Here is a 27,953-nt window from a genome sequence, read left to right as displayed (position 1 = left end):
GATAACGAGGCAATGTTGCGAAACTCGTTTTGGCTGCAAACTTCCGCATTTATTTTGAAAGGGCTGACTTTTGATCTCTCGGATGGATTTGTAGGAGTTTATCAAAACTCGCCATGGATAAACTTATACTTTCGTTACTTCTTGTATTTATTTCTGCTAGAAGTAGCGACGGAAACTGTCCAGCGCCACCAAACCAGCCCTCAGGAAACCATGTTTGTCCAACACAGTTCAGGTAAAATTATTACAATTCATTAAGAACATATCATGTTGCAATTAACAACACATTGGCCTTAGCTTGTTTTTTCAAGTATTTCGCTTTCGTTATTGTAGAAGTAAATGCAAAAATTATTTTTACTGACAAAAACATGTCATTTGTTGAATTTTGCCAGGCAAATGGTAAAGCTATATTTTATTTATTGTCATTAGAATCTGATCGGGATATTTTAAGTTTTGGGCAGTGTATCCTGAACAAAGATCATAAAAACTAGGTATATTTCATATTTCATGCATATCGCTGTATCTTGGACTGCAGAGTATGGAAGATAAAGATCTTTTGGCCTAAGTAAGAATCGCATAAAATTCCTCTAAAGAATGGCATAAAATACCTTTAAGAAAAGCAACACAGGAGCCAGTGAAGCCTGTTGCTATTTTTTTATTTATTGACCAAAAATAATAAAGCAAAACCCTTGCAGGGAAAAAAGGGAGGGCTCTGGAAAAGAGGGAGAAAAGATCTAAGCTAGTTAGCTTTAGTTTTCATTTAGGCAGTTTACAAGATTCCGGCAGCTAGGAAGATAGTAGATCATTTTAAGAATTACAAGGTGCTTGGGAGAAAGGTCGAATTGTGGAACAAAGCTGTGAATTTGGAAAAAAGACTTGGTAAGGGTGAGAGCTAGAAGAGTATCTAACATTACATAAATGTTTCATAGGACCAGGGATGATATCTAATAGAGGGCAATTGAAGCGATTGGAAGCAATTAGAGAATCTAAAAGACATACCCCAAGAATTAACACAACTACCAAGTAAAAGGAAGGGTTGCTTGCAGCCAGTTCTTGTTCCATGCTGCCATTTAAGTGATTTCAGGTGATGTCAAGAGTTGCTGTTTTCATGGCTTGCTTTTCAGGATTACACCCTGTTTTGTTCTTTTTCAGTTGCCTAGTATCATACACTGCTCAAGTAAGTGTCAGGACAACAAAGCCTACAACTACGCAATGTGGCTGGTGGTTTGTTCGAAAGAGATGCGGAGCAAGAAGGTTTGTTGTTGATCATGGTTGGTTTTATTTGGGGGTTTACTTCAAGGGTGATGAAGATTTAACCCTAGATAATGGCAGGCTATCAGCTGTTTATTTATCAATTGATTCCCAACAATGCACTTAGATTTTGCCGAGGGGTACAAAATCTCAATCTCTCTGCTTAGGGTTGTAGTTTTGTCCCAGAGTTTGATTTTGTGCAAGCAGAAATCAACCAAGATCCTTGGTAAATTGTTATAAGATAGGTGCAAAATCAGATGGTTACCAACCTACAACATTTTTGGCTTTTTGTATGATTGCTATCTCCTCTGCCTCCACTCTTTGTCTAGAAAAGATGTGCAGAGCTCCTAGAATGATAATTGTATAAGGTAGAAATATTTTGTGTATTTGAAGGAATGAGAAACTTGTTGATGAAATTCTGACATCCTTTTAGTCCCATACTTTATATTATTTTATTTAGTGCAATACCAAGGGGATGTTATGCCCGTCTATTTGCTACAATTCTTTTAAAAGGTTGTGTCAATAGAAGATAGATAGTTGAAAAAATGTCTTTGTTGGCTACATCAACGCCCAGATCTTTCCAAATTTCTTTATTATTTGACTTAAAGGCATTGAGTCATGATAAATAGATGAGTATATCCTAAGTGCCAAAATTCGCTGAGTCATGATTTCCATGACTGCGATGCTATTGGTTGACCTTGAACTGGTTACATGAACTCACCTCCTACTGATTAACATAACAGTTTCCATCAATAGCAAGTTGTCAACAACGGATGCCAATATCACATGAAACAGCAGCAAACAGGCGGAAACCAAATTACCCCCTTTAGAGAAAGCATATTTACCATGACTCAATGCCTTTAAAGATAGTGATAATTCTTCTGGACTCCTTATTTGTATTGAAACTTGGCTTTTGCTTTAAGAACAATTTATGTGATGAGGACACAAACAAGACAAAGGACAGAAACATCAAACAAAAATATATGTTGTCAGGGATATGAACAAAAGTCAACCAAATGTCACCGTGAGTTTATTAATTGAAATATATTTTCTATAGTACTCTTAATGGTCAATTTTCACTACAGGTTCTAGCTACTTTAAAGGTAATGTGTCCAGCTATAGCAAGTGACTCTGCGGGGGTTTTTAGAAACATGTGATTTTTCATGTCATCGCCCCAGTCATTACGATCCTTCTGTTTATTTATCCTGCTGCGAGGTTAGCTTTTCATGTGAGCAGTTTTGCATCACAAGAACACTAACCAATCGCAAACTGTTATTTTGATAGGTAGCTTGACAGGTTGGGTATACGCAGTCCTTTTATATGGACACATTACCTTTAAGTTTTAATTTCACTTACTCAAATTTTTGAACAATTTATAATATCATTGTAACTGTTGCCCAAGGGTGCCATTCTAAAAAGTTAAGAAGAGGCTATGTCAGAAACGCCTGGAACAGATCCAAGACCGCACCCATGGTGTCACCCTGTTTTCTTGCATTTATGTTAAAGATTAGTATGAAAATTTTCAAACTATCCCCCGATTTTTAAAGGCTGATAAAATTTAATTCACATTGCCAATTGAAGAGAGGTTTTGGCCCAAATTAACCTCTACTGGCTCTAAGGGAGAGGGGTGAGCCCCCAAAATCTCTCTTAATTTTAACAAGGGGGCCCAGCTCCTCTGAGCCCCCCTGCTGTTGCCCCACCATAACCCTGCAATTTCTGCCACTGTTCAATTCAAAAAGCAAAGCGATCAGCTGAATTGCTAGAATAACCATGCCTTTATTTCTAGACTTTTAGCCTGCAAAGGTTTGGCAAGTTTGACACTGTTTAACTAGTTCAATATAATTTAAATCCAACTTTTGTTTTGATTTTAACCATGTCTTTTTCTAATTTTCAGCAAAATGTGAACACGGTTGTGTAGATGGTACCTGTGTCTCCCCAAATAAATGTAACTGTAATGTTGGATATCGTGGTATCGATTGCAGTTTAAGTGAGTAACAGGAATTCTATATTTTTGTTGTCCTTGTAGACATTAGGTATATTTAGAATATTCCTGGCTGTGGCAAACTTTATGCCCTGTTTACAGGTTTCTCTTTTGTACAGAGCTTTCACTTTAAATAGTATTTTGACTATTTGGAACATAATTATCAGCCCTTTGTTGTTGACTGGTGTCCACTGTATAAGTGTTGTCTGTTAGGGGAGGTTCCAGTGTATAAAATAGGGCACAAATCTAAGGGTTGAGGAAAAATTATGTTAAGCTGTTTGTTCCCAGTCAAGCTCCCCCAAAAGCAAACTAACAGTTGTTTTTTAGATACAATGAGCCCCCACTATGAACTCTTTGCCTTGGCCTTATTAATACTTTTTGATGAAAATTACTGTTTACTGGTCTGTCATACTGTCATGTTTGTTGCTGTTTAGTAATATAGAACAGGATGGTTCTAAGTTGCTACTCCGAGACTCAGGCTTAATACAATCACCAGGATAGAACTTAATACAATGTCCCAACGACTACAAATGCAAATGCAATTTGCTACCTCAGTTTGTTACGCAGTTTGATTTTTTACTTTTATCATGTTTTGTCATGCTTATGCTGTTTGATTCCATTTTTGTAGAATGTGATAGAGGAACATTTGGTCCTAGCTGCAGCAAACGATGTGACTGTCACAACAATGCGAAGTGTGACCATGTCACTGGAAAATGTACCTGTACCAATGGTTGGACTGGTACCAAATGTGACACAAAATGTCCCAGTGGGTCCTATGGCAAGAACTGTACCGAAAAATGTCAGTGTCAGAATGGAGGCACATGTAATCATGTTGATGGGACTTGTACTTGCATAGAAGGATACATTGGTACAAGGTTTGTGACATCATTCAGTCCCAGACCTCTATTTGATGATTCTTAAGAAGGGAATGCATTTTTGTGCAGGGTTAATTCTTATGGGCAATAACGTCATGATGGGACCCCAAGTTTTGCTGTGGGTTGCAATTTGCCAATGTATGTTTGTTTTTTTTTTGTATTTTTGTACTGCATGGCTTGCCATCTTTTTTGTACATGCTTTTTCAGCATTACTTTTCGTGGGGGTAATCTCACTCCCAACCCTTTCCGAGTTTGAAAGGTAACACAGTTATCTAGAAAAGTGTTGCTCCTGTTGAGATGGTGGTACCTTTTTTGTACTCACAGCAGTTTTATGATTAATTTATTGTCCAAAAAATACATGCAAAGTAAACACAACAAACATTTTACTTAAACTGTGTTACACAGTCATTGAAACGAGACCACAGAAAGAACAGCGGTATCTTGACCCCTGCCATATCGGTATTTTGCCCCCCTTGAATGTGGCTTCACTGACTTTGTTTCACAGTCGGCTGCTGCGCGAATCCAGGGGGGTGTGTCACCTGGCAGCGGGACGATAAACTTTTTGAAAGGTGATCTGTAGGGAAAAATTGGGTGAAAAGGACACTCAAATTGCTATACCAAGCAATTTGCCATTATCCCTATTTTATGGTTTGTATTTTATTCGTGAGGGTGATAACACGATTTCTGATTTCACAGCTGTGAAAAGATATGTCCCCTCGGGCAATATGGTTACAAATGTGAAAGTGTCTGCGCTTGCCTCAATAATGCCACTTGTTCCAATGTTGATGGCAGCTGCAACTGCTCAGCAGGTTGGCAGGTAAACATTTAATCTATGTTTTATAATATATATCTTTCTTAATCATTTTATCAAGATGAATTATCATTATCAGTCGTGATCATCAATCATCACAATCATAATCAATAATCAATCATCAGCATCGTGATCAAGGTGAATCATGATTATCATCAATCATTCATCGTGATCAACAATTGGCATTGTGATCATGATGAATCATGATTATCAAGAATCATGATTATGATCAATCATGAATCATGATCAACAATCAACATCGTGATCACGATGAATCATGATTATCATCAATCATGATTATGATCAATCATGAATCATGATCAACAATCAACATCGTGGTCATGATGAATCATGATTAATAAGAATCACGATCATCATCAATCATCAATCGTGATCAACAATCATCAGTCAAAATCACTTGATACCAGCCATTCTCGTAAACAATCCTAATAATCAAAATCGATTTACATTTACGTTATCTTACATTACATCAATATCAAATGTACCCTATTGGACATCGGCTTTGAAATAGCGAATACCCCCCTTTTTGTTTCTGTTTAGGGTAACATTTGCAGTAAGCCGTGCGATGAAGGATCCTTCGGCAAAGGATGCAGTCAAGGATGCGATTGTTTAAACGCAATAGGCTGCAATCCTATTACCGGAAAATGCATCTGCAAACCTGGATTTACCGGAATTCAGTGAGTTTTAATTCTTTTAAGTTAGAGAAAATCAGGATTGCTGAATCTAATGCTGTAATAGTAATCCAGATTGCAGAATCTAACATCCATTGATAATCTGAAGTAATCTTAAACTGACCTTTTGCTATTTCTTAAATTTTGACATTTAATCACATAAGATTTTGCTGTTTAGATTATTCTCAAATTATTTGAATATGATACTTTTAAATGTTTGTCAAATCGATTAACCTCCAGTTATTTGATATTTAAAATCCTTAAAAATTTAAATTTCTGCTTTTGTCCGAAGCCCTTGCTTCACCGATTGGCTGCGTCGAATCCTTTAATCGAATTTCGAATCCTGTAAATTCGAAGATCGAATGCTGTAAACTATTTTTCGAATTCGAATTTTCCATAATCGAACTTGTTCTGTTCTATCTAGAAAGGTTTCACAAAAATTGATTTCTCTTCCCGAAATTTCGATTTTTTATGTTACTCTAAAAAACTATCGCATTTCCTTTAATTTTTTTGTTGTGTTTATGAATCGTTACAGCTTTTCATTAATTATTACAAACAGTGCTTGGAAAATAGTTAGTATCTAAAGATAACCATGAATTTATGTGCAACAGCCTTCATCATATGTGTTTTTAGAATTAATAGAGAAGGTTTTTAGAGAGAGGAACTAGCATTTGCTCGAAGGTCTCTCAGCTTTCAAAATTCTGCATCATATGTACAGTTATTTAAGCGAACTGCTTGTAAAAGAGTAACTGACATCACATAATCTCATTTTTTATTAAATGCTGCAAAGTACAACAAAATGCAAATTTCTTCCCATGCTTTTGCCCAAATGGCCATGTCCATATAATGCTCTTTTCTCATTGGTTGGGACAAATGGATAGCCCCTAAACACAACAGAAAGTCTTCACCCCAGCAAAGTCTTGCGCCTTTTTCATCAACCCTACCGACTACCAACCACCTGTCATCAAAGTTCATATCGTCATCAAATGTCATTTTGTTTCAGATGTGAAGATCCCTGTCGCAATGGCACTTATGGTGACCATTGTAAGAGCGTTTGTCGTTGTAACGCGAATAATAGCGTGTGCAGTAACGTGGATGGAACGTGTAATTGCACGGTGAAAGGTTGGACTGGAGAACTATGCAACACGCGATGTGGTGTTAAGGACCCCAACACGAATATAACGGTTCCATGCGAAAGAACGTGTAATTGCACGATAAATGGCGTGTGTCAGAAATCAACAGGACACTGCATGTAGGTAGAAAAATAAAGAAAATTCCATCACAATTAACCCAATTTTTTTTACACATATTTTATTGGTTTTGAACCCCAAACCCCCTTTAAAATACATCTGGCGCAAATGAAAGGACCTCTCTAGCCTATGAGCCGGATTATCGCAAATATTTTGTCTAGTTTTGGTTGAAATTTGCTTGATTGGAAAATTGGTGAATTCGTATGAATTTCACCTGTTTAAAACTAAAGCCAAAAATCGCGAATTATATTTTTGGCCGATGCAATCTAAAGCACGTGACCAAAATTTTCAAATTCCTTTCTCTTTTTGTTTGACTGCATAATGTTCTTCCGCTTCTACGGCAAAAGTTTTTTAATCTTTCGTTAGTTTTTCAATTGTTTCTTTTGTCACACAGATGCAACTCTGGTTTTAATGGCACAAGATGCGAGAAGATCTGTCCCGATGAAACTTTTGGTCCACATTGCGTTCACAAGTGCCAATGTAAGAATGGTGCAGCATGTTCAAAGACTGATGGACGCTGTAACTGCACCAGTGGCTGGACTGGTACTAATTGTGGAGAAAAGTGCCCAAATGGTTACTATGGACCAAATTGTGCCATGCAGTGCAAGTGCTCAAGAAATGCGGTGTGTGACAGATTCAATGGCAAATGTAACTGCACAGGCGACTTCCAAGGAGAGTTTTGTGATATCAGTAAGTGCTTACACTTGTTTCCATGTTACCCAATTACTTGGCGTTGTTATAGTGATGGTCTCTCTTTCAACCTGCTCATTAAGAGGCAACGAGGCATGGTACGGGCCTAGATTCTTTGTTTCATTGTTATGATCAATGGTATCCCATTTTACAAATTTCTGATAATTTAAAAACTCTGCAACTCTCATTTAACAAAGAATTTATAGCTTTCCTTTTCAATCCAAGACGTTTCAAACATTCTGCTAAATGGTCTGCAGTTAAACTAGTATATGATTGGCAACCAACGAGCAGACAAAGTTTTTCAATAATTGAGTTAACCCCCACCCCCCCCCCCCCCCCCTTCATCTTCACCATTTTGTCCGTTTCCTTGGTCCCCTGACTACTATAAAGATCTTGCACGTTTGTCAGATTATGAAATTTAAAAATTGCAGTTTGAAAACATCATGTTTAAACTCTTTAATCCGAGGCCCATTGAATCGTCAACAAATATGAAATTCTAGATCATTGGGGGAGGGGGTAAGGTGGCCTCTCTTGATTTGAAAGCATTTTTTGTCTTCTTTCTTCTAGCGTGTACGAACTGGACTTTTGGTATTGGTTGCAAACAAAGTTGCGTTTGTAACAGAACTACGACTGATAGGTATGGTTAATATTCGTTGCCAATAAGCCTAACACAAACTAAACGTCATTTGGCTGTCTTCCCTCCATACCCAGCTAATTTGTGTCTGCTACTCGCCCTCCCCCACCAAGAGTGAGGATGGCTGAGGGAGCGGATGACAGATCCAAGGGTCTGTGCTTCCAGTCCCTGTCATGATGAAATTTTCATTTAGAGTTGAAAAAGTCGCCATTTCTAAGCATAGAGGCAAGGGGTGTGGTAGCATTCGGGTTGCATAAGTTGAGCAACAACTAAACCCCCGTCCGCTTCGTATTGTTGTTTTTTTGCTTACATTGAAACCTGTACTATGTTAATTGCCAAAACAATCACGGCTAACGAATTTCCGGGGGCTCGGTCGGGTTAAGGAAGGTTCGGGGGGAAAAGCAAAAGCAGCTTGAGTTTGAATTCGAGATTTCCAGGGCTTGAGGTAGCGGGTTCAAAACCTTTTTTCTCTTTTGCAGGTGTAACCCAATGACTGGAAACTGCACTTGTAAACCTGGGTGGATATCACGTGACTGCTCTTCATTGAGAAGTACGAATTTGGATGTAGATTCCCAGGTTTTTATTAATCTTTGATGAAGAAGAATCACATTTAGAAGTAGGCATCTAGGATAGGTTCACTAACGTTTGTGTAGTCTTTCAAAGCGAGGGTGGAAGTAGGAGGCAAAGGTTTGATAAAAAGTAAACGGCGGACTTTCGCCCGTTGTTGGCTTCTAATGAAACGCTGGATTCCTTTTGCGCATCCCAAACGCGTATAAAGCGCGTATAAAGCGCGTTAATTAGCTTATTGCATGAAAAAGTTTATTTTTTCACAAATAAGGATATATTTTTTTGGGATGACATCACCAAAATCTATAATGATATTTTTTTGGATAAGAATTAACTGTGTAAAAACTTGTTGCCAAATTTTGAATTCCCAACTTTGATCACCCATAAAAAAATGACATTTATCTGTTGTTCCTTTGTCAAGTTAAACATTAAAGGAAAAAAATGTTGAAAGTTAAAACGGCCTAATGATATTTTTGTTAACAGTTTTTCGGCGGTACAGAACTTAAAAATGGCTTTGAAAACAGCAAACATGTGCAATTTTTATATTACAACTTGCTCTAATATTGCAGAATGCCCGGCGGAAAAGTATGGGCCTTATTGCAAGCAGACATGCACGTGCAAGAACAATGCGACATGTGGACATTTTGATGGGCTTTGCACATGCAAGCCAGGATTTACTGGGGACATTTGTGATTTAAGTAGGTATCATTTATCAAACTGTACTTTGTACCTTGTACTTTGTACTCTGTACTTTGTACCTTGTATTTGGTACTCTGTACTCTGTACCTTATACTTTGTACTCTGTACTTTGTACCCTGTACTTTGTACTCTGTACTTTGTACTCTGTACTCTGTACTTTGTACTTTGTACCCTGTACTTTGTACCCTGTACTTTGTACCCTGTACTTTGTACTCTGTACTTTGTACTCTGCACTTTCCACTCTGCAGGGGCGAAACACTCCAGCCACTAGACTCTGGGGGAGGGGGAGCGAGACAAGTGTTTTTAGTCCACGCCCTTTTTGCTGACGGAAACGCCCCTTTACCAACAAGAAACGCCAATTCTACCTGAAGAAAACACCAGTCACAATTTTTGGTTATGTGAATGCAGTTTCAAAATCATAGAATTACATCACAAATAATACGTTGCCAAAATATTACCCCTCCTCTTACATTTTCTCATCCACTTAAGGCGAAATACAAATTTGATCCTGCCAAAAACTGGGGGGGGGGGCGTGTCCGCTACTGGTACTTTGTTCTCTGTACTTTGTACATGGCATTTTTTCTCTGTACTCTGTACTCGTTAATCTGTACTCTGTACCCTGCTCTCTATCCTTTCACGCTGTATTGCATTCTGAATTGTATTGTATGATATTGCATTATATTGTGTTGTGTGTGTATTGTATTTAATTGTATTGTATTGCATTCTATTGCATTATATTGTATGGCATTGCGTTATATTGTGTTTTGTGTGTATTGTATTTTATTGTATTGTATTGCATTGCATTGCATTGTATTGTGTTGTGTGTGTGTTGTATTTTATTGTATTGTATTGCATTGCATTGCATTGTATTGTATTGTATTGTATTCTGAGCTCAATTGTTTTCCGTTATAACCAAACAGAATGTCCAAGTGGAAGTTTTGGTACCCAGTGCAGACAACCTTGTACATGTTCCAATGGAGCAACTTGTGATCATGTGACAGGAAAATGCTTTTGTCGACCAGGCTGGAAGGGAGAAATTTGTAACGAAGGTCAGTTTTTCAACTTCATGAGATTTATGGAATGATGGTATTTTAAGGTAACTTCAATAGATATCTAAAGAGACTTCAGGATTTATTAGGTATGAAAAATGGTGATTGAATATTGTGGTTCTTTAATTGGATATTTTCAAATATGTCTATATATTTTTATCGAATATTATTTTTTTACTGATATGTCTGGTTTTTAGGCAATAAATTTGACTGTTGACTGTTGAAGTATTCAATAAAAAAGTTTTTTTGATTGGCTGCTAAGTCTAGGCCCATATTCTAGATCGATGGTTTTCTTTTCAGCGTGTGATGGCTCCACGTTTGGGGAATACTGCTCAAAACCGTGTGACTGCCAGAACGAGGCCAAATGTGAACCTGTTGATGGAAAATGCGTATGTACAAAAGGCTGGCATGGAGACAAGTGTAAAAGACGTATGTTTGACCTTAGACCTTAAACATATTTGACTTTGATCTTTTGGATGTTTGACCTTTGAAATTTTCAGATGTTCAAGAGACCCCAATTTTTTAAAGGGGAATATTTGTCGGCTTGGGTTGTGAGCAAAGGCATATGTCTTGCCCAAAAGTGTTTTCAAGAATTTGTATTCTCCTGCGAAGCCTCCCAACCCATTTAATCCACATCCGATCCTTATTTCGATCAACCAAAGATCTTTTTAAGATTGCTTCAGATTATGTTAGATTAATCAATCGTTTTCCATTCTAGCCTGTGATGCATGGTTCTATGGCGAAGGTTGTCAAATGCTGTGCTCCTGTGTCCAGAATAACTCACTTTCATGCAATCCAGCGACGGGGGTTTGCGCTTGCAATAATGGTTCTCGTGGAGAGAACTGTGGCAATGGTATGCTAAATTCTTTTTGTAAAAAATTGCATTGATCTTATTGGTTTGGAGGCGACACAGGAGGAAAACTTCTTCTCCTTTAAGTAGTAGTTTTATTCTTGTATAGACGGGGGATGAATCAGTCACTGGAAGGTCTACAACTCTAGATGCTGATTGTGTAATTTTGAACTTACTTATGCTTTCAACTGTCCTTGTTTTGCTATGAAATAAGCATTTGCTTAGTCTACTCAAATTTTAGTTTGTGTCAATGGAACTTATGGTAGAGGCTGCTCACAAAATTGCAAGTGCGATGAAACAAATTCCAAGAATTCATTGACATGTGATGCAGTTAGTGGTCAATGCCCATGCAAAAGAGGCTGGAAGGGGATATCCTGCACTGAACGTAAGGGGATTCCACTTTTCACCATTACTTTTGATTTTTATATTTATTATTTTCTTTGGATATTATTCTTTTCTATACATATTTATACTTATACTTATTCTTATATATACTTATATATACTTATACTTATTCTTTTCTTTCTTCAGTCTTTTGTCCTTGCTAGTCGCGTTTGTAAATGTCAAGTACAAACGTAGCCTCCGTCACAGATTATACCATAACATTGTAGAAGACATCTGCTTAACTGCGTATATCTAAACATCAAGACTTTAATCATTGCTTATTCTTACACGTGGTTCTGACATTAAATGTCTTATTAATCACATTGTTCAAAAACCAATCTGGAAAACTGATGGCTGCAACTTATGAGCCCCAATTGTAATCAGCAAGTTCACTGGATCTGCTTTTGTTGACTTCATTGACTGTTTGTATGTAGGCCCTCTTTAATAAGCCCGAAGAAAAGCTTCCCTAAGCAAGCTTCCCTAAGATATCAAAGAGAAAAAAAAGTAATATTTATACGACTACTGAACTGGACACACAGAGAAACATATAGAGAAGGGAATTGGGTGTTTTATCTAGGAAAATAAGTTACCATTAGCCAAGGCCTATTTTCTTTTAACTATGATCAAAATTGAGCTTCCCGTTGCCATAATCCAAAATTATTTTTTGTTTTGATACCAGAATGCAATAAAGGTTTCTTTGGTGATAATTGCATATCTGCTTGCCCATGCGACAAACAACATATGTCACGTGACTGTCACCATGTGGATGGCTCATGCTTCTGTGATCCTGGGTACCAAGGCTACATTTGCAATGAAAGTATGTATAACAAGTTATAACAAGTTGTAAACAGTTTGTAACCAGTTGTAATCAGTTCGTAACAAGGCGTAACTAGTTGTAACCAGCTTTAATTAGTTGTTACAAGCTTTAACTATTTGTAACCAGTTGTAACTAGTTCGTAACAAGTTGTAATTAGTTGTAACTAGTTGTAACCAGTTATAAACAGTTCTATCTATATGTAACTAGTTTGTAACCAGTTCGTAACAAGTTGTAATTAGTTGTAACTAGTTGTAACCAGTTGTAACCAGTTATAAACAGTTCTATCTATATGTAACTAGTTTGTAACCAGTTGTAACCAGTTGTATCCATAGCTTTACAGAGTAACAAGACAGGAAAACAGGTCTTCATTGAGTGGAAATATGATGAAGTCATAGAAATTTATTTTTAGACTTTTTGAATTTTGACTCGTTCTTGGAGAAGTTGTCGATTTATCTGTTTATCTGTTGACTGTATTTTATGCTTTCAATCTTCGACGTCTTTTCTCTTCAACAGCCTGCGCCGATGGTTTTTTTGGCAAGGACTGTCTCTTTAAATGCAAGTGTCCTGGATGCGACCACGTGACTGGCCTATGCAAAGGTTTGTCATTTTTTTCTGTCTCATTTTCGAATGACAATTTGTTTTTTGTGACTATTTTCCGCATAAAAACTATGCACCCGTCGTTTCTTACATTCGATTCCCCGCTTTAGTTGTCTTTTGGCTCCATTTCGATCAATTACAGCAAATTTTCCAATGTTGTGTTATAAAAAACTTTCTAAACATTGTGTAGCCTATCATTGCAAAGGTTGGGGGGGGCTATAGCCCAATGGCTGCGCAGTGCCTATGTTTACCCGTTTGCTCTCAGGCAGCTCAGCCCTACACCCTTAAGAACCCCCAACTGTCATGTAACGCTTGTATCACCCAAGTAACTCCAATCAACCCCAACAATCAATCACCAGTCAAGCAACTTTTTTCGGTTTTAGTCCCCCCCCCCATACTTTTCGTAGACCCCCACTTTTCTCAACGCTCCGTGGGGCCTGCATTACATTACATCCTTAAGAACCCAAATTGACTTGTAACGCTGAAATCACCAAAATCACTTTGATCCGCTCCCACACAACCCCAATCACCGCGGCCCACCCCATTCGCTGCAATTCACGTTTAACCATAGTAGCCACCTGTTGTGTATCCGCGCGCGATGCCTAAGATCCGCTGCGACCTAGCGCTAGACCGAGAGAGTAAACGAGACAAAATGCCATGTTTTAACTCCAACTCTTGATCTTATCTCCACTCCCAGAATTTCAATCCGAGGCTAACACATAATGGTTTATGCCTAATGCAATACATAACCCTAGAATTCTGTACCAACCCTTATCTTTCGTGGCCTCTAAAGACCTTTCAAACATCTAAAATGCTTGTGTTTCTTTCATGCTTGAAACAAATCACGCAGAGATTTTCAATTACGTCATTTCAAAATACTAAGCATAATACAACTCATTGAAGGGGCTGGGATAACGTGACCGCAAGCAAACATTTTGTGCGGGACAGTCTGCGTGTTAGAAGGATTTTGTTTAACTATCATCATAGCGAAGTGTTTGACAAAATGGCAGGGCGTGAAATCTTATGTTGTAGCAATGCTACCAAGTCTGAATCGTTCATATCTTTAAGTGATGCTTATTGTTCGTGAATCTGGCCTTTTACAGAGAGATGTCTCTGTTGCTATGAAATGGCCAGTTAAACTAGAACCAACATGATTGCTCTCTAGTCTCAGGCACACGGCCAGGTCCCAAGATGGACGCTGCAATGTGGAATCAACACTGGGCTGGAGAAGCTCGATCCAGTCTTTTTTGAGATCACTGGTCGTATTGCTCATAAGGTCCAGCCTTTTCTTCTAGGCGCCTCCTCAGCTTCAGGAAAAAAGCCAGTTGCAGCAATAGCAGTCCCCATTGTCGTTGTATTCCTGGCGCTTGTTTTCATTGTACTGGGGTTTCTGTATTGGAGAAAGCGAACAGGGAGGAAACACGTGGAATCGAAAGGAGCGATAACCAAAGACAGGTATTTGCTTACTCGGGTTGAATTGAATTGTATTGTTTTGTGCATTCTTGCCGGTGCCTTTGCCCTTTGTCCTTTGCCCTTTCTTTCTTCGCTGCTCTTTGGCACCCCCAGTGCTTTTTTGCCCTTTGACGTCTTGTCCCTTTCTTTCTTTTTGCCTTTTAGACTCCCCCCTAGTTTTCTCCTTTGGCCCGCTGTTATTGATATGAAACTGTTCCCAATGGCCTCTTTTTTCCTTTCAGTGTTTCTATGCGAGGCCTTGTTAACAACTTACATGACGAAACAAAGGACTTTGATTCTATACCAAGCTCCAACACTCCTTATGAGACACCGTCTCCAAATCCAATTTATGACGTCACAAAACCATCTCCTGGCGGAAATCCAGTATATTTCAAGAATCTTCAGTTGAATGCGTCCCCCGGAAATGAAGAGTGCTATGACACTTTGCAAAGAAACACTATTAGTACTAACAAAGCCCCCGTGCAAGCAGCTGCAAATGGTAATGGTTACAGTAACCTTACCAGCTGGACCGGGGGTGAATACAGTCACCTTGGACAAGCTATGCCGAAAACTGGTATGAAATTGAAAATTCGTTGCCGAACTTCAAAATGGTTATGATAATCATAATCTTACTTGATGACGGTTTGCTAAAAGTGATGGTATTTAATGAAAACTTTAATTATAATATTTTGACTTTTCATACTGAATTTGTTTGTATTAGCTATATTCGATTGCTTCTCCTCGTTTAGCTGCGTTCCTTTTTATCGTTTAAAAACTAACATTAGCTAAAGTTATCATCATCTAACCATCTTACATTTTTAATGATCTTAAATTTTAGTATCGAAAATTCTTTCTGATGCTAGATATTTCGTTACAGAAGAGGCCTATGACCACTTGGGGGTACAAGTTGGTGCCAATCGGGGGACAGAGACCGAAGGCTATGCGCATCTTGATTTTAGTGACGTTCCAAAATCGAATGTTCACCTCAACTCTCTTTATGATTCTCGCAAAAATGTCGTTGACCAGATGGAGGTTGACAGTCCAACATACGGGAACTTAGAAGACGATGGTGCTGGGGTCAAGGAACCAATGAACAAGAAGGACACAGTCCCGTATGTGAATTTGGATCCGTCACAACAACTCGATGATGATTTCGATATCAACGGTCCTATGGTATCTTTAGACCCAGCAACGTAAGTTATCAATTTTTTTAGATTGTTGTCAAAATTTGGTGCTTGCAGCCAATGACCATCGGGGAATATGACCGTTAGATTGAGAGGGGGTGCGGCTAGTACGTTTACATTAAGGCAAAAGGCAGCAGCAAATCATTCGGTTGTTGAAATTACTTTAAAGATGTGCATTGGATGGAAAGTGTACTGCCTTCCAGAACCCAGATGTCCTCCGCTACCCCAGATGCCCTCTGCAAACCAAAAGATAACCTCAGCTACCCCAGATGTCCTGTGCTACCCCAATATAACCTCAGCTACCCCCAGATGTCCTCTGCTACCCCAAGATACATCAGCTATCCCAGATGTCCTCTGCTACCCCAATATAACCTCAGCTACCCCAGATGTCCTCTGCTACCCCAAGATAACCTCAGCTACCCCAGATGTCCTCTGCTACCCCAATATAACCTCAGCTACCCCAGATGTCCTCTGCTACCCCAATATAACCTCAGCTACCCCAGATGTCCTTAGCTAACCCCAAGATACATCAGCTACCCCAGATGTCCTCAGCTACCCCCAATATAACCTCACTTACCCCAGATATCTCATGTTGCCCCCTGATGCCCCATTGTCCCGCTACTCCGCTGACACCACTTTCTCCCTTCACCTTAGTCAGCCCCACTACCCTTAATCCGCTCTTCAACCCTATTCTATAACAAAATATCTCATCATGGTGGTGAATTTTGGAATTCATGCCTAATTATGGACAGTTGCTGATCACAACCCCCCCCCCTCCCCCCAAACGATCACGATATCATACACTACATGTGCTCTTGAAGCGGTCGCTCCTTTCCCAAACATTTGTGAAAATTAAATCTTCTAGTTTTTTTATTTCTATTGAGTTTCATTTTCTTTTCGTTTTTAGGTTTTATGCAAAAGTTGACAAATCGAAAAAGAGAAAGATATGAGTTAAAAGTTCCATTCTTGTAATAAAAATTATAGCTCTTTAAAATTTTCATCGTGACGAAGTCAAGTAAAATTAAATACTCTTTTTGACCTGAACGGCTGACTTTCGACCTTTGGTTTATTTTTGGCCTTCGACTGTTGGCCTTGCAGTGATGACCTTTGGCTGCAACCTTTCGCTGATCTTTCACTTTCACTCTCTTTTCTAATACAGTAATATGAAATTTTATTTTTATTTTTTTCTTTCAAAAAGCTTAGTAGTTTAAGGCCAGGTGCCGAAATCTAATCATTGAATGGTTATCGCCAATACTTCTGGTGCTATTTAGAAGTAAATGTGGAAATGCTGTAAATTTTGTTTGAATATCGTTTGTAACTTAGACCAGACGGCGCCATGTAATTGACAAAGAAACCAAAGGGGTACGGAGATTAAATTATGAGTAGGGTGATCACAGGCCCCGCGGAGCGTTGAGAGAAGTGGGGGGTCTAAAAAAAGTGGGGGGGGGGCTAAAACCGTATAAAAAGAGGCTTTTCTGGTAGTTTGATACTTAATATTTTGTATTTTCTGCAAAAAGTGGAGGGCTAATCCCCCCTCTAGCCCCCCTGCTCTGCGGTACTTGGTTCAACCTCTGTAGAAATCACTAGTCGAAAATTTGAACCGTCATCGAACCGGATCGAAAATAGTTTAGGAAAGACACTCATAACGAAGAGTATTTGAGGGAAATATCTAGAAGTTTTCTGGTGCATACAGCAACACCACCCCACACCACCCCACACCACCCTTCAAGCGCAAATTTTGACATGTTAGGATGGGGGCTAATTCGAAGGTGTGGGCTTATTAAGACTTTTAACGTCTAGGGTGAGGGCGTATTCGAAAGGGGGGCGTATACGGGTTGAAAATTCGAAGGTTTACGGTATGTAATACAATTTTTATTGATTCTAAACTTCGACCATTTGAATCAATTCGATGCCTCTCAAGAGACCGTTAAGTGTTGAGTACTTAGTCACTAAACTCTACCCTCTTTCAAAAGTGAGACTACAGTTTTCCCTCATTAATATTTTTTATTATCAAATAAAGTCTTATTGCCGCTGTTAATTTTGTTCAAATAGGCTTATTTAGGAAACACTGTCTGCTTCCCGAATAGATTCTTCCCATAGATGAATTATGATGGCTTCTTCAATAGAAAATTGCTTCGGCGTAGGTAATCCAAACCCTCGCAGTTTTCCCGCGTGTTTCATGTCTTCCTTTGTGATCTGTAGTGTCATCAATTCTCCCCGTAGATTCATCTTCGACCTTCAGTTTCAGAGAAAAATTTAACCCCATCAGCCTTTGGAAGTTTTGGAAATTTTTTTGGTGGGCAAGATCCCTCAGCCCCTCCCCCCTGCTTCCAAAGCTTCTGCTTGTTCCTAATATGAGTTCGACGTCATGCTTTGATCAGAACACTTCCACCCCTTTTCACTCCAACGTACACCACCCTTGGAGCCGTGGGGGGGGGGGGGGCTTAAACAAACCCATTTTTTCTAGAACTTATGTAAATTTTTATAGATAACATAATAGTTAAGATGCAGTTTAATCTTTACGGATACAGATTTTTCTAAAACTTTTATAGATGTTTTTGATCGTGATTCGATTTTTAATTTGATTATAATGTTGATATTTTTGATACTGTATTTTTTTGGAGTATTATAATTTTCTTTAAGAAAATTTCATCGCCGTCAAATTCCTAAAAATCAAATGATATTTCTGAAAACGTGTCTTTTATCATGCAGTTCTTCGGTCTCATTTTCTCAAAATCCGAAATGAAGACAGAAGGATTAATTTGATGTGAAAACGCTTTTTCCAAATCGTCCATGTAGAAAATTTTCAAGAATATTTCTAGTTATTAACACGAAAGAAATATCAACTCATTGCTGAAGACTAAAGCCAGGGGCGCCATCCAAAAAAGCTGGGGAAGGGGGCTGTGCTGTAAGCAACTTCTAGATTCTTTCTTTCGTTTATGAACAATTGGTTAAAACGTTTCTTTGTAATTGATCATAAAAATTTGTGATTTTTAAACATTAAACATTTCTCGAAATTTGTGATTTCTGATAAATACCTCTGATAATTATTTATCATAAACTATTTATCAAATATTTCTGATAAACTTTTGTGGTTGCTTGTCAATAAAAGCTTTCCAAACGAGCTCAAGATATCTGATTTTCTTTCACAACGTGCCACAATTTTTCGTTTCTCATTCCCTAATGCGAGCACAAAAATAAGGGGCAGAAATCAGGACCGGGGTGGGGTGTGGCACACCCTTGGAAAAAATTTCATTGTAAAAGTGATAGGTTTTTCATCAACTAGCGGTTCTTCGCCCGCAACTTTTAAGATTTGTCGTCAGATAAAAGTTGTTCACCATCGTTGCTGGCAAATGAGATTGCAGCACCCCCCTCCCCCCCTTGAGCATAATAGCCAGCGACGGTTAGAGCTAGACTCTGAACCGTTTTCGTAAGGGCAAAGCTACACTATCAAACCCTATAGAATTTTAAACTGTTATTTTCAATATGTTACCTTATTAAGCAAAATACTTCTTGGACTGCCAAAACCACGTAAGCTTTACGGAACAAAATTGCTTCTAATAAAAGCAATTTATTTATGGCCACTTTTGTGAACAAAATCATTTGATGGCAATTGAAAAAGTTTTTATTTTCCTTGTTTCGAAATTAGATGGACATTATCGTTCGCAAACCGTCCTCGTTGAGACCGCAAGTGGCCTAAAATTGTGTCATTAATTACAACGAGGTACAATTTAGAAATAACAAACTACCTTTTCTAGAAGTTGTTTCTAAGATACATCTGGCTTAATTTCCCGAATTAAAATTACGGTCAAGTACCGGCCTCTGCATTTTCTCTCCACGTTTTCAAGTTATTTTTATGTTCCTTTCACAATATTCAAAACCATCTAAGCATTGGTCATATAAGCATTCGTAATATTAAAGTTACTGTCCAATAGCTAAAAATAGCTTGTCCTAAGCTTTGTAATCAAAGTTATGTAATCAACCCTAATTCTAATACGCCTTAATTATAATCTAAATTTGGATGAAATTAAACCCTCACTCTAATCTTACCTTGACACTGACCAATTCCTACCCATGATCTGTCCCTCGCTAAAATCCAACCCTATCGTTAATCTAACCCTGTCCTTAATCCAAGGGGTAGAGAACCAAGGACCAAGGGAGAGTTTTACCCCCTCCTAATATTCTAGAGGATCCCCAAACAAAATCGTTGGCAGATCGTAACGTGTTCGAAAATGAGCACATGCCACCTCTTAACCCTCTCTTCTATGAGCACATGTGTTGGTTTGTACATGTTTGTTGTGCATTACCCACGTACTTTATTTTTGAAATAATCATTTCTTTATGTTGCCTAAATCTCACCCTTACCTTACTCTGATATTACTCTGATCAAACCCTAATTCTTATTTATCCCTATTCAAGTTTTTGCGTTACAAGAATCATTTGGATGTTTGAGCGAATTCAAGCATTGATTACAACATTTCAAATCCGTAGCTCTTTGTCTGGTTTTCTGCCTTCTTACTTGTAGCATCTTTGTGTAGCCTCCAATGAGCATTCAAATAATTTGGATAAAGTCTATTGCCCCAGTTTCCCTCAGGTGCCCTAGCTACCCCTAGCTGCCCCTAGCTGCCCCTAGCTGCCCCTAGCTGCCCAATTCTGCCTCTTCTGCCCAAGCTACTCTCAGGTACCCTAGCACTGACAGGTATTGAATTAAAACATTTAGTTTTCACTAAAAGGCGGGCATTTCCAATTTCAATTTGACCATTGACAGACAAGCACTTGCAAGTTATTCCGTCTATTTTCGTTAGATTTTTAAAGTTTATCAAATTTTCTTCTTCAACGCATTTGGTAGGCGGTCCCAAGTTGGGTGTCTGATAGACATAAAGACTTTTAGACCAGAATGTTCTTAAATTAGGCCTAAAGTGGCCTGTTTTTACTTCTTAGTGGAACATGCTTTGACCGTATTGTGAAGGTATTTTTTACAAACTTTGTATCAGACTTTTTTGACCTTTTGAAGAGCAAATCGTTTTACGAACACTTATGATAATTACGCTGTTCCTTCACCCAGAGCATGTTCTTTTAATTTTCCAATTCTCTCCAGAGATTTAGAAGATGGAAAATATTAGACCAAGTGACAAACATTGAAATAAGAATGTACAAAGTTATGAGAACAACATCTTTCTTCTTTAAGCCAAGAAACCTCACCATTCTGCCTTGAAGCTCCAACTGTTTTTAAATAACCCAACACATAAAAGCCCCTAATAACAGGGTTATTCGCTGACTAGAAGTGCTTTGCGTTCCCCTTAACCCTTTCCAAATACATTTAACCCCCTCCCCCCAATAATGTACTCATTTGCTAACTCGAATAATCTTTATCTCTCTTTATAAGACCTAGAGTTTTGAGGGTTACTCTATATCTTCGATCGATTTGCCTACCGTTATAAACAAGTCTCGATTTCATTACAACATGGAAATTAACTGCAATATGAACATCCGTGTTTCGAAATCTTTATCCACGATTATCACACGTAGCATCTCTCCCCTAACAAACCCCAATAAAACAAATTAATTAGTTACAAAAGTAATTATTACAAAGTAATAAATTGTTGATTATCGCGCGGTTGTGGGTTGAGGTGATTTTCAGACCCGTTGCTACCGTTGCTGACCCTTAAGTATGCACTCTCACTGCTCTAATGACGGCCCATTAATTTCGTGAAAAGTATAAAAGCTCATTTCTGAGAGAGAGAGGACATTCGAACAGCAGAGCTGTCAAGATGGCTAGGCCTGTTTTTGTCTTCGCATTGGTCGTCGCTGCAGTTGTGCCTTTTATCTTAGCTGATGAGTCAGGTATGTTTAGAATTTCTTTATTTAAACTTTAATTTCAACACTTTTATTTCAATTGCTAATTTTTTGACTCTCGATCATCGCACTGTATTTGTTTATATCAAGTTTGCTCATCTTTGGTCTGACTTTTCACATTTGAAATTTGACCCCGAAGCATACTATATCGTTTTCACCTTTGACGTTTGAAGTTTGACCCCGAAGCATACTATATCGTTTTCACTTTTGACGTTTGAAATTTGACCCCGAAGCATACTATATCGTTTTCACCTTTTGAAGTTTGGAATTCGACTCCGAAGTTTGCTTTATCGCTTGCCCAACTTGTTTGTACATTTTATCGCTAAAAATGCCCAAAAGAATTATGTGTTTGTAACTCGTGATTTGGGGCTGATTGCTGTAAGCTGAGTAACTAAGATTCTGCTTTTCACTTTTGCTATTTGAAATTTGACCGCAAAATAACACCTCATCGTTGGTGCAACTCACTCGCCAATCGGCTTTTAAAGATTAGTTTCTAAAACATTTTCTACCTGAAAAATTAAAGCCAGTATTACAGACAGACGTACGTACTGAAATTTGATTATCGAAAATTTGATTCTGTTTTCCAACATCTATCCTTAAGTGAAAAGTATTTACTTTCTCCCTTTTTCATTTAGAGAAGAAAACGAAAAATCTCGTAAATTTTTCACAGCCAAGAGACTCTTAAGGAATTAAAGATTGTAGTTGCACGACAAAGCTGGGGCACTCTAGATTGAACTTTTGTTAAAAAATAGATACATTTTGTTGTGGCCTTTGCGCTGGTTAGCCTATTGCTAAATTTGCGAAAAGTTACTTGTCACCTTGACCTTTGCCTTTCGAAATTTGACCCAGAACTCGCACGATCTCTTAGGCCAGGTTTAACATATCACCCTCGCACCCTACCATCTCTAGGCCTCTCCTCTCCATTCCTCTTGGCCTCTCCATTCCATTAAGCATTTATGGCTTATTTTATTTCCTTTACATTCTAGTTTCTGATGACAAGTTAAGCGAAGATTGGGGTCATGGCTACCCCCCGTTATCCGCCATAAAAATCATCAACAAAAGCTATTACCCTGGATACAAATGCATTGGCCTGCCAAGTGGCCCCTACTATCAATACAAACCCCATCTTTGCTGGAAACTTGGATACCGCAACCCATACTGGAAGATCTCTAGATATGGTAAGTTAATTGCGTCATGTCCTACTTTAGTAGCCTTTGTCGTTCGACAAGGATCTTTCCTCGCTGCAGATAATGTTTATATTGCCTGTTGTGACGTTTCAACAAGCGCATCTGTAGTGGAAATTGAGCTTTTTGACATTTTTGGCTAAACACTATTTAAAATTGTTATTTAAAAGGACCCTGTTTTGAAAACTGAGCTTTTTTTAAAAATCAGCGCATCTTATGAATGAACTGTTTCAGCAGCATTTCATCCGTAGGCAAAATATTCCCATTTTTTTATATAATTTTTAGATAATGTCTCATTGCAAGTCGCATTAAATTGGGGCGCCATCTGTCTCGTCTTTTCAACTCTCCATCAATTCATCTCAAAACTGCAATGTTTTTGTGTTGACAGATGCCTAGCGCATTTACATTCTGCGTTCGGATGAAGTTGTCACAAATCGTCGAATGCTAGAAACACGTGTTCGAAACAAACAATTGCTACGACCAGGCAAACTAGAACGTCGCGCGTGGTAAAGATGGATTTAAAAAAGACCATCAAAACCATGTTTGAAGTATTCATTAACCGTCATTCTAATCCACATAAAAATCATTATAATTATAATTTGTTGGTCTTGTCTTTGAATAACACGTGTTTTCTTTTTAGGAGCAATTTCCGGATACAGGTGCACCAAAATCTGGGGTCACGCTCACCTCTGTGTTAGCGCCGCAGCCGGCTATTATTTGAAGTGGTACAAATATGGACTGAGTCACAAGCACTGCAAATACTGCATTGGAGGACGCCCATGGGGATATCTCTGCAGTCACTGCGGTATGTTTGATTAATATCATTGATTCGTTTGATTACTTATTGATTAGAATCGCTTGGAATCATCGACACAATTGATACATCTGTCTGTTCATTGTTTGATCCATTGATCGCTTGTGGATTAGTCATTGATTGGATTGATTCCTGAATGATTTTATACGCTCGGAATCATTTATTCGAATGATTTTTTCTGTTCATTTTTTGATTGATTGATCGCTCGTTGATTATAGTTATTGATCAGCTTGCCTGTTGATTGACTAGAATCACTCTGAATCGTCGACTCAATTGATAGATTCTGGTTTTGATAACTCGACTGATAGATTTACTTGATGGTAAATTAGAGTCACAAGAATCACTGATCCGGCTGATTTTTCAATCTATAATTGATTGTTTGATTGATCGCCTAGATCGCTTGCCTCTTAACTTGACTGAAAGGTTGATTGACTCGATCGCTAATCATGTAGAATCGCTAAGAATCATTCAATCGAGTTGATCTTTTGTACCAGCAGATGATTACGAACATCAAGTAACTTTTTGTCATAAGAACAAAATATGAACAGTTTTTCTTTTCCTAGGAATCTCTGGACCAAGAGGACCCCCAGGACCAAGAGGACCACGTGGACCAAGAGGATTTCCCGGCAGAAAGGGACAAAAAGGACAACGAGGACCAAGAGGACCACAAGGCCCTAGGGGTCCAAGAGGCCCGAGAGGACCAAGGTAAAGAAGTCTATTGTCATTGCCCCAATTCCTTGATTGGACGTGTACGAAATCACAAAGCTTTCATAAAGTTCTAAGTAGCTAAAGATAGGTATTAAACAGGGACAGACATATAAAAGACTATATTTTGCCAATGAAGCACTAATCATCAAAAATATTTTTTTGTTAGTTTCTTAAAAAGCTAAACTATCAATTCCAGCCTTAGCCTAAGACTTGACAAAAGCATTTCCAGCATTTACACTGTCTGCTGAAGGATAATTTTAATTCATTTAATTTCTTATACCATCGTTGTATTCACACCAAACTTACGCCTTGCAGAGGCCCACGTGGACCAAGAGGATTCCGTGGACCACGAGGATTCCCTGGACAAAAAGGACAAAAAGGAATGAAGGGAAAGACAGGCGCAAGAGGTCCAAGAGGGCCGAGAGGACCAAGAGGTTTTAGAGGACCACCTGGTCCCCGAGGACCACGTGGATTGAAAGGAATGAAAGGACAAAAGGGAATGAAAGGAAATACTGGACCACGTGGACCAAGAGGATTCCGTGGCCCTAGGGGACCACGAGGGCCAAGAGGATTCCGTGGCCTACGAGGACCAAGGGGATACCCAGGACGACCAGGCGCCAAGGGACAAAAGGGTTAGTGTCATTTCACGCCAATTCACTGTCTATTTTTATCTAAAATTTGATATTATCAAATAGCATTGTTTATACGAACAGTTTCAGTTTGATGGCTAATCAGGGATAATTCTAACGACAAAATTTTCTTTTGCAAGCACCAGATATGATGTACCGGCCTAAGATAGAGATTTTCTTGTCTTTCATTTTCTTAAAGCAAGCTTTAATGCAAAAAATCGCACCTTTGTTTAGACTGTTGTCCAAGACACATCATTGATGTTTACTTCGATATTTCATTGATGAGATCTGACCTTTTGTCTCTCATTTTTGTCTTTTGTTTTTTGATAAACCAAAAGCAGCTTACCAAAAGAATAACACTGACGCCTTCTTCTAACCTCTATCCAATTACCCCTTGTTTGAAAAAGTTTCTCAAGTTATTTTGGCTCTTAGGTCAAAAAGGAGCAAGAGGACCAAGGGGATTCAGAGGACCACGTGGACTAAGAGGACCAAGAGGACCACGCGGACCAAGAGGCTTCCCTGGCCGCCCAGGAGCACCCGGACAAAAAGGACAAAAGGGACAGAAGGTGTGTATTGTGTTTTTTCGACCTTTTGTATGCCTTGCCTGTGGTAGCATCATACTACTTTTTGCTTGACCTTTGCTGTTTGACCTTTTTAAACTTCTTGACCTTTTGACGGTCAAAATACTTTGTAATATTTGACTCTCTTCAATATCCACAGGGCGCTAGAGGACCAAGGGGACTACGAGGGCCACGTGGGCCAAGAGGACTAAGAGGACTCCGTGGACCAAGAGGACCACGTGGATTAAGAGGACCCAGAGGACCTCGCGGACCAAGAGGGCTACGAGGACCAAGAGGACCACGAGGACCCCGGGGACTTCGCGGACCAAGAGGACCACGAGGACCAAGAGGACTACAAGGACCACGGGGACTTCGCGGACCAAGAGGACCAAGAGGACCACGAGGACCACGAGGACCAAGAGTAAGTCGCCCCTGTTGTTATCACGTATGTTTTTAGTCTTTAAATGAAATTCAATGATTCTCTTTACTTCAATTTTTGAACCTTATTTTTAAAAGCTTTTCTTTGTTCTTACAGGGATTAAGAGGCCTGCGCGGACCAAGAGGTTTCCCAGGACAAAAGGGACAGAAGGGAATGAAAGGTGCACCAGGTCCCCGTGGACCAAGAGGATTCCGTGGACCAAGAGGACCAAGAGGTTTGAGGGGACCAAGAGGACCCCGTGGACTAAGAGGACCACGTGGCCTCAGAGGACCAAGAGGATTCCCTGGACAAAAAGGAATGAAGGGACAGAAGGGAGCGCCAGGACCAAGAGGACCAAGAGGTCCACGAGGTCCACGAGGATTCAGAGGCCCACGTGGATTGAGGGGACCAAGAGGACCAAGGGGACCAAGAGGTCTTCGTGGACCACGTGGTTTCACAGGACCAAGAGGACCAAGAGGGCCACGCGGAATTAGAGGACCAAGAGGACCACGAGGACTACGTGGACCAAGAGGACTACGCGGACCTAGAGGACCACGTGGACCTAGAGGTATGTTCCATTCCTGTTCTTTTCATTAATACCACTTGCAAATGTTTGGTATTTGGCTTTTTTCTACGAAACCAAATTCGAGCCTGCCATTTTTCTTGAAATACAGCGAAGAAAAAAGTTACGGTCCAAAGTGTGTTTGTGGCACTTTTCGGCACCAGTGCCACTCTGTTTGTGCCAAATAACTCAGAACAGAAAGGTGGTACCCCGTGCAAACCAAAGTCCTCAGTTACCCCACTTAATTTGGCACAGTTTGAGCCAATTCGGGTGTTTGTACCTCTTGTCACTTTTTTGCCCCGTTAGTTTGAAAATCGGACCAGAGAATAACGCCTAGCTTATAATACGAAGAGCAGATTAATACTTTTTTCTGAACCCTCGAAATTAAGCTGACAATTAAATCTAACCTAATGCCATCTTTCGCCAGGATTCACAGGACCAGCCGGCCCACCCAGCAACTCAATCCTTGCCTGCACATTTGTATCATCAGCCGGATCTGTGGCAATTTGCCCGGTCGGTACTCAGGCTACTGGTTGCAGCTGCGGTAACGGATGTGCTTTTAAAGTTATTGGTGGAAGGAAGTGCATCTGCCAATGTAAACACGGATACAAATACCCAACATACCACCGCACTACCGGAGCTGTATGCTGTCGTGTGCGCAACATTCCGGGTCCAATTTACCCCAAGAAGTATTAAACCGACCGGACAATTCTTAGACCGTATTCCTTTAAATTGAACTAACAATCCGGACTTTAAATTATTACATGCAGGCATGTTATTTATTTAATGTTGTATAAATTTAGCTTGAATTTGAAATTTCACAAATCTAATCTTTGTCTAACCAATTTGTTCTGTCGTTGTTGTTCTGGTCTTGCTAGGCCCATGGCTAGGCCGGGGAAATTTTGCATCATTCGGTTTGTAACTAAATAAACATGGCGTACTAAGAATACAGCATTACATGGAGTATTAGTGTTGCCATAATGTTGCAAAGAGACGGTTGAAAACCTGGAGTTAATTTGCATGGGATAAAACATAACAAGGATTACATTTCTCTGACGAATAGCATTTTGAGGCCTGAAAGTAGAGCTTAAAACCCTAAAGACATTAAGAAAGAGAGCCCTGTGAAAAATGATAAGTTGATCGTGGAAATCTTATAGGTGAACGGCAACCCTTTATGCCCTACAACTTTCCCTGCAAGATTTCCTTTGCGAACCTTAACAAGGAAGCGAGCAACAAATTGCTCTCTTTACAAATACAAAATTTTTCATAGCAACAACTTTAGACTCGTTCTAAATGATGCAAATTTCGCTCTTCCTACATTACATGCGTGTCTTCCATAATATTTCGTTCCCTTCACCCTTAGTTTGTATTCTAATGACGTGTACTAATGTACTAATAAAGCTGTAGATGAAAAGATTGTTTCATTTCTTGAAATCTTTATG

The 27,953-nt window shown here is 39.1% G+C and overlaps 2 protein-coding genes across 2 annotated transcripts; both read left to right on the top strand.

Moving 5' to 3' along the window:
• Nucleotides 1-32: 32 nt before the first annotated feature.
• Nucleotides 33-17,192, top strand: LOC135690179 (uncharacterized). Its single transcript, XM_065207646.2, has 22 exons — nt 33-232; nt 1,150-1,251; nt 2,172-2,272; nt 3,143-3,235; nt 3,858-4,104; nt 4,801-4,921; nt 5,477-5,613; nt 6,611-6,859; nt 7,252-7,547; nt 8,115-8,184; nt 8,661-8,731; nt 9,318-9,446; nt 10,368-10,496; nt 10,797-10,925; nt 11,215-11,349; nt 11,588-11,731; nt 12,410-12,547; nt 13,061-13,144; nt 14,440-14,599; nt 14,839-15,170; nt 15,474-15,789; nt 16,688-17,192. Exons 1-22 carry the CDS (start codon nt 114-116, stop codon nt 16,728-16,730), a joined length of 3,345 nt encoding a protein of 1,114 aa, XP_065063718.2. The 5' UTR covers nt 33-113; the 3' UTR covers nt 16,731-17,192.
• Nucleotides 17,193-21,479: 4,287 nt separating this feature from the next.
• Nucleotides 21,480-27,953, top strand: LOC135690353 (uncharacterized). The gene is made up of 9 exons (XM_065207870.2): nt 21,480-21,624; nt 22,623-22,814; nt 23,461-23,625; nt 24,198-24,339; nt 24,658-24,974; nt 25,404-25,537; nt 25,692-25,952; nt 26,067-26,517; nt 26,939-27,953. Exons 1-9 carry the CDS (start codon nt 21,552-21,554, stop codon nt 27,205-27,207), a joined length of 2,004 nt encoding a protein of 667 aa, XP_065063942.2. The 5' UTR covers nt 21,480-21,551; the 3' UTR covers nt 27,208-27,953.

This window comes from Rhopilema esculentum, chromosome 1 (assembly GCF_057945365.1).
Source record: "Rhopilema esculentum isolate cy_ngs chromosome 1, ASM5794536v1, whole genome shotgun sequence".
In the NCBI taxonomy this organism is placed as follows: domain Eukaryota; kingdom Metazoa; phylum Cnidaria; class Scyphozoa; order Rhizostomeae; family Rhizostomatidae; genus Rhopilema; species Rhopilema esculentum.
Note: the sequence above shows the minus strand (reverse complement) of the source record. Positions and strands in the feature narration are given on the sequence as shown.

What these genes read in the sequence shown, in the direction of transcription:
- LOC135690179 (XM_065207646.2), top strand. Translation starts at nt 114, where the DNA reads ATGGATAAACTTATACTTTCGTTACTTCTTGTATTTATTTCTGCTAGA. An exon ending in GTTTGTCCAACACAGTTCAG is followed by an intron (nt 233 to 1,149) that starts GTAAAATTATTA and finishes GTTCTTTTTCAG; the next exon opens with TTGCCTAGTATCATACACTG. An exon ending in GGGGATATCCTGCACTGAAC is followed by an intron (nt 11,732 to 12,409) that starts GTAAGGGGATTC and finishes TTTTGATACCAG; the next exon opens with AATGCAATAAAGGTTTCTTT.
- LOC135690353 (XM_065207870.2), top strand. Translation starts at nt 21,552, where the DNA reads ATGGCTAGGCCTGTTTTTGTCTTCGCATTGGTCGTCGCTGCAGTTGTG. An exon ending in GAGGACCACGAGGACCAAGA is followed by an intron (nt 25,953 to 26,066) that starts GTAAGTCGCCCC and finishes TTGTTCTTACAG; the next exon opens with GGATTAAGAGGCCTGCGCGG. An exon ending in AGGACCACGTGGACCTAGAG is followed by an intron (nt 26,518 to 26,938) that starts GTATGTTCCATT and finishes ATCTTTCGCCAG; the next exon opens with GATTCACAGGACCAGCCGGC.